The sequence below is a fragment of the Chelonoidis abingdonii genome, chromosome 2 (genome assembly GCF_003597395.2).
Source record: "Chelonoidis abingdonii isolate Lonesome George chromosome 2, CheloAbing_2.0, whole genome shotgun sequence".
Taxonomy (NCBI): Eukaryota; Metazoa; Chordata; order Testudines; family Testudinidae; genus Chelonoidis; species Chelonoidis abingdonii.
In genome coordinates, this window is record NC_133770.1 from 3,433,433 (window position 1) to 3,444,510 (window position 11,078).

Below are 11,078 nucleotides of genomic sequence, written 5' to 3' on the forward strand. Positions count from 1 at the left end.
GCAGGGGTTGACTGGAGACACGGCAGGGGGTTTGACAAGGACTGGCTGTGGGCATGGGGTGGAGAGCTGGCTGCAGGCAGGTGGAGCGGGGCTGGTGTGGGCAGGGCAGGGGGTGCAGCAGAAGCAGCTGGAGCCCCAGCCCTTTAAATAGCCCCCAAGCTCCCTGTTATCCCAGGGCTTTGGGGGCTATTTAAAGGGCCCGGAGCTCCCCAGCTTCTACCCCGCCCTGGACCTTTTAAATAGCTGCAGGAGCCCTGGGGAATGCATGGGGGTGGTGGGGCTCTGGCGGCTATTTAAAGGACGAGGGTGGCAGAGGCAGCTGGAGCCCTGGTCCGTTAAATAGCCCCCGGAGCCCCTCACTAGCCGGGAGAGCCGTGCTCCGGCCAGAGCTCCAGCTGGAAGAGTGGGGCCGCGGGGCTTGCTGCGCTCCGGCTGGGGCTCCAGCTGGGAGAGCGGGGCTCGTGCTCTGACCAGGCCTCCAGCCAGGAGAGCAGGGCTTGCGCTCTGACCAGGCCTCCAGCCAGGAGAGTGGGGCCGCGGGGCTTGCTGCGCTCCAGCCGGGGCTCCAGCCAGGAGAGCGGGGGCACGGGGCTTGCCGCGCTCCAGCCAGGGCCGCAGGGCTTGCCACGCTCCTGCCTGCGCTTCGCTCAAGGGAGCGGGACCACTGAAGACCCCAGAGCAGATCGCAGCCAGGGACCCAGGGTAAGTTTAAAAAAAAAGGAAGTGTCTAAGGCGCGGGGCCTGATTCCTGGGAATCGGGCGAATCGGCCTAAAGCCGGCCCTGGCGGGGGGCACCCCTCACTGTCCCCTGCAGAGGCTGGCTAGACCCCCCCCTGCCCCCCGTTACACCTGGAAGGGGTGGGGAGGGGGCGGGGAAGTGGCTTCTCCTCCTCCCCCCAGCAAACACACTCCGGTGAGAGCAGGACACCGATGTCCCAGGACCCATGGAAGCTGGTGCTGGGCAATGGGAGGATGTGTCCCTGCTGTCACCCTCCCCTGGTGCCAGCCAGTGAGATTCTCTCACGCCCACATCTCAATGCTGACCCCTAGTGGCAGGGGGCATTTGCTAGTCCCTCAGCCCCAGGCCTAGGGGGGGCAGGCTGTGTCCTACCCTCCACCCTGGAAGAGTTTTCAGGGTTCAGCAACAGCAGCTGAACACCAGGCACCTCCCCAAAACCAGCTGAGGGGACTGGGACCGGCCACCTAGCACCCCCCTGCCATTCCTAAGCAAACTGAGGAGATGGGCGCCCAGACTGGAACAGAGGGAGAACAGGGTGTGCAGGCCAACATGGCCATGCATAACCACAAGCTTTTCAAGAGCACACACGGTGGCTCCATTCACACTAAGTCCTAAACTTCAGGTTAATGCACGAGATTCACTTCAGTGTTCCATACACCTCTAACAGGAGCACTAACAACAGCCCTGTACTAATGCCTTCCCCACTCACTGCCTCTGTTTCCCCATCTGTGCAATGGGCATATTCACTGACCTCACAATGCTGGGGGTGTTAATTAATAGGTCTGACCCTGAAAATGGGTCTTTCACCTGACAAGCATTGGGGAAGTGCTAGTGAAACTCAGCTTGTGACAGGAGGAGGTTAGAGTGGAGGCAGCAAGTGGGAGGAGTGGAAATAGACCAGTGGAAAAAACAGAGGTGGGTTGGGTTAGTGACGCTCAGTAAGCAAGTTATACAGGTGGCCGAATGGAAAGCTTGGCAGAAAGGGGCATGGTACAAAATACAGACGTGCACCTGACTTGAAACCAAGGGAAAGACATTTTGTTAGAGGCACCATGTTCATTCAACTGATATTTACAGAAATGTTTGAATTCAGGAGACACCATCAGGTTTTACTGTCACAACCCAGCAGCTCTTCAGGAGGTTTACTGGAAAGCGTATTCAGAAACCACCAGCTGCTTGACCAAAGCAGAGTGACAACCCCTCCATTTATGAATCTGAATGGATTGTGGCCCCAAACCAAAGAAGCCTGAGCCTGCCTGCTATCAAGCTCTACCACACCAGAGATGGAGCTAGGAGCTGCGGGACTCAGCTCTCTCTTCTCCCCCCACCATCCCTCCTCCCTGTCCCCTTTGCTCCATTCTCCTACTCACTGCCACCTTCCTCCCATCCCCCCTGGTGCTGCCCCTTCCATGCTTTCTTTACTCCATCCAGCTGCTCACTGCAGGCCCTCAAGCCCTCTTGCTTTTACGCTCTCCAGGCTGTGGGTCTAATCCCACAAAGTGCTGAGCTGTGCCATCAACTCCCACTGCAGTCAACAGGACCGGAGCCCACTCATGCATCTGCCTCCTTCATTCCACCCAGCATAAACCCTCCCTTCCAACAGGGCGGAGAGGAAGTCCCATTCCGTTCCAGCCGCTGGCCCGTAGGTAGGCGTGCTGATCATGGCATTTCACACCACTGGGCTTTTTAGTCTAGTGCTTCCCTCTCCTGGCTCAGTGGGGCAGCAAAATGAGATGGAACAACAAGGAAAGTGGAACCTGTACCCCTTCCACATATCCACAAGCCAATGAATAGCTGGCAACACCTCCCAACCTGAGAGCCCCCCCCCCCCCTCCCGGAAAAAGTTCATATTTATTACCAAAGAGACTTTAAACAGGAGTCAGTTGCACATCATGGCCTATGTTCTTCAGCAGTGACAAGTAATTGGGGGGCCCCCTCAGTTTTCGGTTGGGCCTACGAGAGGTCTGATTTTAAGCAAGTGCCAAGCAGTCACCTTCTGAAAAACCAGACTCCTTTAAGGCTTCTCCAGCTGGGCTCCCAAAATTTAGACCCTGTTAAGATAATTTTAAATTTGGAAAGCACTCTGGGCTCTACTGATGAAAAGTGCCATGTGAGAACTAGGTAGCTTTATTAAATACCCCTTACAGGATGGTGGCATGAAACTGCCAGCAGTTATAGAACAGTTATCCAGCACTGGCTGTAGGCTGGATATTTAAGGAATTTAGTGGGTTGTTTCAGGCTGCGATTTTCCAAGCAGCCTCAGGGAATGTGATGTCCCAGAGCTGGATGTCTAACTCTGGTAGGGAGACACAGTGGGTGAGGTAATATCTTATCAGACCAACTTCTCTTGGTGAAAGAGACAAGCTTTCCAGCTTGACCTGAAGAAGAGCTCTGTGGGGCTTGAAAGCTTGTCTCTTTCACCAAGAGAAGTTGGTCCAAATAAAGGAGATTCCCTCACCCACCTTTTCTCTCTCGTATCCTGGGACCAATACAGCTATGACAACACTGCGCACTCCTATAGGTCCAATTGGAAATCCCAGCCTCCCTGTGTGTCACATGACGTCAGGACCTGCAAAGCGCTCCCAGCCCAGGGACTCCTGCCCCGTCTCTCTCACACACAAAGAGGTCTAGCTGGGGTTTGTTGCTCAGGGGACAAGGCGCTGCCCATGGGGCAGTGGTTCCCCAGGTGGATTTTCAGATGGCAGTTCAGTGACTGTTTGTAGCGGAAGCTCTTCTCACACTGGGGGCAGCGGTGGAGTCTCTCGCCCGTGTGCACACGCTGGTGCTTCAGCAGGTGGTGCTTGCGGATGAAGCACTTGTCGCATTGGGCGCAGGCGTAGGGCCGCTCCCCGGTGTGGATGCGGAAATGGTTGGTGAGCTGGGATTTCTCTGTGAAGCGCTTCCCGCACTCCCCACAGTGGTAGGGCCGCTCCCCCGTGTGGATGCGGAAGTGGCTGGTGAGCTTGGACTTCTCAGTGAAGCTCTTCTGGCAGGTGGGGCACTGGAAGGGGCGCTCGCCCGTGTGCAGCCGCCGGTGATCAACCAGGTAGTACTTCTGGGTGAAGCTCTTCTCGCACTCGGGGCACTGGTAGGGCCGCTCACCTGTGTGCACGCGCTGGTGTTTCAGCAGGTGGTGCTTGCGGATGAAGCGCTTCCCGCACTGGGTGCAAGCATAGGGCCGCTCACCGGTGTGCGTGCGGTAGTGGTTGGTGAGCTTGGACTTCTCCGTGAAGCTCTTCTCGCAGTCGGTGCACTGGTAGGGCCGCTCCCCCGTGTGGATCCGCTGGTGCCGGACCAGTTGCGAGGGGTGGGTGAAGTTCTTCCCGCAGTCCGTACAGAGCAGTGAGCCCTCGCCCTTCCCTGCATGGAGTCGCTGGTGGACGAGGAGGCTTATCTTCAGCCTGAAGCTCTTCCTGCACCTAGTGCAGGTGTATGGGCCCGTGTGACTGACCTGGTGCTTGAGAAGGCTGGATTTGAGGCTAAAGTTTATCTCGCCCTCAGAGCATTTGTAGGGTTTTGCACCTGCCAGGACCTGGCTTCTCTGGGGATGTAGGAGACTGGATTTCTGACTGAGGCCTTCTCCACATGCTGGAGAAATGCAGACTCCTCCTGCTGTGTGGACTCCCTGGTGCACTGCAAACAACTGCTTACAGACAAAGCTTTCCCCACATTCATTGCATATATACGGCCCCTCTCCTGGGGGACTTTCCTCCTGCTCAGTGGCTGGTGCAAGGCCGCTGAAGTCTCCTCCACATGGAGTGGGCTGGCCTAGGCTGCTTCCTGCATGGTTTCCCTGCCGTGTCAGTGAGCTGCACTGACTTCCATGGCTCCATCTCTCAGCAGGTCTCTGAAAATCCTCCTCCGAGCTTCCCTGCACCCCCCCGGGAAGTTCCGGGATGGCAGCACTGTCCTCGAGACACCACTCATCTGCTGGAATACAAAGGGAATCCAGAGAGGATTTAACAGCAACCTCTTCCCAGGACATTCCTCATTCACCAGGAAAGCCCAGGAAGGTTTGTGAGTGGAGAGGGTTCCTGACTGCAGGGTGCCTAGCACACTGCTGGAGCCATACAAATAAATAATCATAAAGCCTCTCGCACTCCCGCCCCGCCACACTGCTTCACCATAGCTACCTTGTCCTTACACATTTATCACCTTCCCACCCTCGTGTTCTGGTCCTCCCATCTGTGATCTACCTCCACTGCCCAGTCACATCCCTCTCCTCTGCCGGCAAAGCATTTCCTGTGTACATAACTCACCCTTGATGGGCTCTGTAGGGATTTCTCTCTCCACCAAGCCCCCCTGAATCTCAGCACATGGTGTTTCCTCTTGTTTAATCCATGAACTGTCGGTGGGAGTAGAAGTGGGAGATCCTGTTCACAGGAAGGAGAATGACATTAGGTTTCTCTCACATCCGCTGAACCCTGCAGGGAGGATTTCAGGGCAGATGGCAACATCTGACTAGCGCCAGCACTAGCTGTGAATGGCGAAAACTCCCACAGAGAAGGAACATGTTGATTGAACTCATCAGAAGAGATATAACAACTACAAGAGCACAGGAAGCTCATGTTAATTTCCTGCCCTTGACGACTTCTTGCTGCGTCCAAGTTGCTCTGGTCATTTCCTCCTCACCTGTGCTGGGATCCAGCGGAGATTCTCTTTTTTGAGATTCCTGCTGTTCCTGGACTCGAGACTCTACCCTGGGTTCTACTGGGGACTGAGCATCAGGCATGGAAGCAGCATTGTCTGTTCATGGGAAAGGACATTAAGGGGATTAGGGTTTGGTTAATAATTCACTGAGTTCACACCTACAAATCCCCAGAATTTTTAACTAGTTTAAATCAGCCCCTTCCGTCACACATACAAATCCTCAGAATCTTTAACTAGTTTAAACCAGCCCCTTCCATAGGCCATGGGTAGCACCCAGGGCAGTAAATGATAGAGTGGCTGCTCTTTTCTTAAGGACAGGGCTGATGTGGGACTGGCTTTGTCTGGGCTCAGGCACTGTGAGCCGATCACAGGCAAGTAGCGAGGAGCAAAATGGGGCCTGCAGGATACGCTTTAGGCACCCCCTATCATGCGTGGGGAGAGAGATCAGGAAGAGGGGCTCCCTACCTCCTTGTGCGTAAGACCAGAGCCTTCCAGAGGCCAGGCTAGCAGATGCCTACAGCCTGAGCAATATACTGAGGAGCATCTGGCACTTCCAAGATCTGACTGATACTAAAGGAATTTTCAACTCATTTTTACCCAGCGAGATCAACGTCTCATAGTTGTTCCTCATTGTGTTCTTGTGAAGCTCCTCCCGCCGTTGCTCTAAAACCCCCCACTCCTGCCCGGAGAAACAGCCTGAGACCTCATCGAACTTCACAGGGACCTGAAATCACAAGCGTCACACCCTCAGCACCTCCTGCTCCTACTGGGGAGAAGATTCAGTGCCTCCCCTCCCCAGCACAGTGTCACACAAACCTCCTTCGTCACCACCTTCAGAGTGTGACGCAGCTCACCCTGCCTCTCACAGTGCCCCCAACGTTCCCTCTCATGCCTGTACTCTGCCCAGTTCCCTCTTAACACTCTGTCAGCTTCTCCAGGTTCTGACGTTATGTCTCATCTCATGCGGCCCCTTCCATCAGGAAAGCGTCCAGCAGTGCGTATGCCAAGCACTCTCCCTCATGCCTTCTCCGAACCCCATACTTTCATCGAGCCTTCCACTGCTGATTGAGCGTGGCTCTATTCCCCGCTTCGTGCCTTAGCCTGCAATAGTTTGACTGATGTAACTGCAGGTACCTCACCCCGGCCCCTTCAAACCTCTCCCTGCAAGCAGGGATACCCGCTCGCCGAATCTGTGATAGCTCTATGAGCGGAGACCACGGCTAGGATGCTCTGGACCAATTCATATCACCTGTTTTCCCTTTACCCCACTTCCTCCTCTCTCCCGGTGCCGAATCAGCAATTGCATCCCTCGCTCCTCTTGAAGGAAAATACACAAAACCAAAGACTGGCACTTACTGCACTTACCAGCTGCATACCAGGAAAAGCTGCAGGCTCAGTACTACAGGTTAAGACTCGAGTACCAACGTTCCAATCGATAGCTCTGGACACTCGCTAATTTCCTGTTCTCGTTGCATGGCTCCCTGTACTCACGCCGGATCTGAGAGCCTGTCACAGCATCTTAGCGTAAGACAGAGTGTCTTGTAGTTCTCCCCCTTTGATTGGTCTATAGATGGGGAGGAGAAGAATGGAGCTAAGGAGCCCCAACCAGTGCTTTGTTGTGCACCAGTGCACCCAATCTATCCAAGACATTTTGTAATAGCCTGACTATCCCTGTGCTACACACCCCTGGGACATCTAATAGAGGGGACAGCTTTACTCCTGCCCCTCAGTGCTAGCTGGGATATTGTTACCTTGGGGACTTCTCCCTGGACACCTGGGGGAAGTTTTAGAATCCAGACATCTTTTTTCTTCAGCAGGTTCTCCATGTTCTCCAGCCTCCTCTGCAGCAGCCCGTACTCCTGGATCAGAGTTCCCAGCACGGCCCACTTACTCTCCAGCTGGTTCCCAAACTCCACCACTGTCCTCTCACAACCGACTAGTTTGTTCTCCGCCATCCCCATTCTTCCCTCTAGCGTCAACAGTCGCGTGGCATGCGACTCCATGGTCGTCTCCACCGTTACCTCTGGCCACATGGCAGTTTGTTCCAGCGGCAGCTGCATTTCTGCCTCAGAAGTATGATCAGAGGCAGCCGGGGGCGTTAAAGGCACCGGTTGCTCTGCTGTGACATCCCATTGCGGAGCCTGCTTGCAAGGAGAAAAGAAGAGATTGGCCACAAAGAGAAAGGTCGTAAGGCCCGCTCCCGTGTTCCAGGCTGCTCCATGCTCTCTGGGCCCAAGAGTCAGTCATTTACAGCTGCCTTCCAGACAGGGCCACCCGGGGGGGCAAATGGGGTGATTTGTCCCAGACCCTGAGTCCTGCAGGGGCCCCCACGAGAATATAATAATCTATAGTTTTGCAACTTTTTTTTATGGAAGGGGCCCCCGAAATTGCTTTGCCTCAGGTCCCCTGAATCCTCTGGGCGGCCCTGCTTCCAGCTGCAACAACAAAAATGACAACAGACCCTTCCCTGTCAGCCTCACATTGGTTTGGGACTCTCAGGCTCATCACCGACGAACTCGCTACACCCGCTGATCTGAACACTTCTTCTACCAAGGGACCTAATTCCGCTGCCACTTCAAAACAGACGTGGAGAAGGTTCTTGGGGACCACACGCCAGGCCTATCCCACACCAGAGACTCTTACCACTCAGCTGAGTGGTGCTCCATGCGTGACATTTCTCACCGCTGGAAAGGGCCAACCATCACCCCCACGGCCTGGCCATGAGCAGCATGAGAGGTGTGCTGGGGAGGGAGTAGCTGGGTGGACAGGAGTCTGGAGAAACCAGCAAGATGGGGGTATTGGAGAGGGACCAGTCCAGCCTTTGTTCAAGTGGAAGGAGTAGTAGAGCCTGGAAAGGCCAGTTGGGGCCTGGAGGCTCTGGTGCTGCCAATATCTGTCTCCTCCTACTCCTCTTCCCTGCTCCGGACAAGCACACGCCAACTGGGCACCAGCGGAAGAGACAGACAGTGTCCAAGCACTCAGTGCTGAGAAAACCCTGCTGGGTCCCTGCTGAGGGCGAGAGACTCTGTGAGCACGTGTGAGGATGGCATGGATCAGCATCACAGCCCTGGGACTGCGCGGGCAGCCAGGCCTGTGTAACCAGGTTAACGCTGCTGTTGCAAGGACGCCCAGAGTGCATGGCCCCCATGCGCTGCCCTGCATGTTGATTTTTGGGCCACTCGGGTAGGTGCCTGGATGAGGCCGGAAGGCAGGGAAACAAGCTCTGTACCGAGGATGGAAAACGGCCGTGGGGTGGAAAAGGGGCTGAAGAGACACAACTAAGGCGCGTTTGATGCAACTGGTTCAGATTCGCATCCCAAACTGGGACAAAAACACTGTTTGGTTATAGTGTAGACGGGACCTCCGGTTCCTCATCCCCCTGCAGCCTGAGTCCTACTTGGCTCTCAACCACTTCCTGGCTTCCCCAGCGTGGGACAAAGCCCCAGGCCGCCCGGGCACCACCCGCCACCGCACAAACCCGAGTCCTCCAGCGGCCCGTCTCCCGTGAGGGCCGGAAGCCAGCGGGGGTGGTGGGAGCGGGGACCGATCCCTGCTCCCCGCTGCAGCCAGAGCCGCCCCCGCCCGGCCGGGCAGCCCCGCGCTCCCCGCGGCCCGGCTCCCGGGGCCCAGCCGGCTCGGAGGAAGCTCCCGGGGCCCGAGGCTCCCCTGCTCCGCGGCCCTACCTTGGCAGCGGCCCGCTCGGCCATGGCCCCCCCAGTCGGCGCTGCGCGGGGCTTCTCAGCCGGCCCGGCCGCCGAGCTCCGCTCCCGTCGCGGGCTGGGCAATCCCGCTGCCGGGCGGAGCAGAGCGAGCGCAGCCGGGAGGAGCGAGGGAGCCGCGCCTGCTGCGGGGCCGGGAGCGGCGCGCGGCGGGCGAGGCGCAGCGCCCCTGGCGGCGGGGGTTGACGGGAGCCCGGCTGGGGGGCAGCGCTGAGGCTCCGGGATGCGGCGGCACCAACCCAGCTGGGGGCGCTTGGGGGATCCGGGCTTGTCCTGGGCCCAGCAGCGGGGGGGGCTGTGCCGAGCATCTGCAAGGCAGCCCCGTCTAGCGGCTAACCTGGCTCTGCCGGTGTTTGTTAGCCTAGGTGCCCAGCCGCCAGCCTCGGTGCCCCTAAGCCTCTGGCTGCCAACCAGGGAGAGGGGGGCAGCTGGATGATTGATCTGTTCATTCCCTCTCAAGCACCAGGCATTGGCCCCTGTCCGAGGACAGGCCACTGGGCTGGATGGACTATGGCCCTTCTTAGGCTTGGCAGGATCAGATTTCATGGAATGGTAGAATATCAAGGTTGGAAGCAACCTCAGAAGGTCACCTAGTCCAACCCCCTGCTCAAAGCAGGACCAAGCCTCAATTTTTTCCCCAATCCCTAAATGGCCCCCTCAAGGACTGAACTCACAACCCAGGGTTCAGGGCCGGCTCCAGGCCCCAGCACGCCAAGCACGTGCTTGGGGTGGCATACCGTGGGGGGTGCTCTGCCGGCTGCTGGGAGGGCGGCAGGCAGCTCCGGTGGACCTCCCACAGGCGTATCTGCGGAGGGTCCACTGGTTCCGTGGCTCCGGTGGAGCATCCACAGGCACGCCTACGGGAGGCCCACCGGAGCCGTGGGACCGGAGAGCGGCAGAGCGCCCCCCGTGGCGTGCCACCGTGCTTGGGGCGGCGAAATGGCTAGAGCCAGCCCTGCCTGGGTGGTTTGAGGGATGCTCAAACCACCAAGCTATCCCTCCCCTGGATTTTTTGTTGGGAAATGTCAATTTCACATACACAGAAACCTACCAGACATGTTCCTATCTTTACTAATGGACATTTACAGACAGGTAAAAAGAGACAAATGCTGCCTGAGAATTTATTAGCTTTGATTTTAAACAAAGGGGTATTTGTATATTTGAACATGTTGACCATTGGTGTTTAACAGTGTAAAGCGTTATCGTTTTGACTCTCAAATTTGACTGTTGTAAAATAATTATTGGCTGACCACCCCCCAATATCCAGCAACTGTGAACATTTGCATTGATTTCAAAACACTTCCTACCCCTAACTTTGCACAACAGTGAAAAATTAAAATCAATAAGTATTGGGGGGGCATGCTTTAAAATGAACGTTGTTATTATAAAATTATTTAAAAAATAAGTATCAGATTCTGCCAAGTCTATGGAAAAAGCAGTCAGGACACCACAATTCTCATCTCTATCTGCCACCAGCCTGCTGGGGGAATCTCTTGCACAAGTCTCCACTCTGTGCCTGTTTCCCCTCTGACCGTCTGTCTTTATTTAGATTGTAAGCACAGTGCCCAGGACCCGGCTGGACCATTAATGTTGATATGACTCAGTGTAAAGATATACATCTAGGAACAAAGAATATAGGCCATACTCACAGGATGGGGGACTCTATCCTGGGAATCATTGACTCTGAAAAAGATTTGGGGGTCATGGTGGATAATCAGCTGAGCTCCCAGTGCAATCGGAGCTGTATCTGGCACTGGTGCAACTGCTGCTGGAATCCTGTGTCCAGTTCTGGTGCCCACAATTCAAGAAAAAGCGGCAGAGAATCCTATGGCACCTTATAGACTAACAGACGTTTTGGAGCGTGAGCTTTCGTGGGTGAATACCCACTTCGTCAGATGTAGGTAGTGGAAATTTCCAGGGTTAGGTATATATATGCTAGCAAGCAAGCTAGAGATAACGAGGTTAGTTCA

General features: G+C 55.9%; 2 protein-coding genes across 2 annotated transcripts in view; one reads left to right on the forward strand and one right to left on the reverse strand.

Moving 5' to 3' along the window:
• The window catches only part of LOC116828410 (uncharacterized), a 36,577-nt gene extending 27,468 nt beyond the window's left edge, over window positions 1-9,109 (reverse strand). Inside the window, exons 1-6 of the mRNA XM_032786621.2 lie at window positions 9,073-9,109; window positions 7,141-7,530; window positions 5,987-6,113; window positions 5,372-5,485; window positions 4,999-5,112; window positions 3,354-4,669 (exon numbers count right to left, since the gene is read on the reverse strand). Of these exons, the coding sequence (XP_032642512.2) occupies window positions 3,354-4,669; window positions 4,999-5,112; window positions 5,372-5,485; window positions 5,987-6,113; window positions 7,141-7,530; window positions 9,073-9,096 (2,085 nt within the window). The 5' untranslated portion in view covers window positions 9,097-9,109. The remainder of the gene's footprint in view (window positions 1-3,353; window positions 4,670-4,998; window positions 5,113-5,371; window positions 5,486-5,986; window positions 6,114-7,140; window positions 7,531-9,072) is intronic.
• LOC116828393 (uncharacterized) overlaps window positions 1-11,078 on the forward strand; it is a 666,188-nt gene that overhangs the window by 269,586 nt on the left and 385,524 nt on the right. The gene's annotated exons all lie outside the window — the stretch shown is intronic.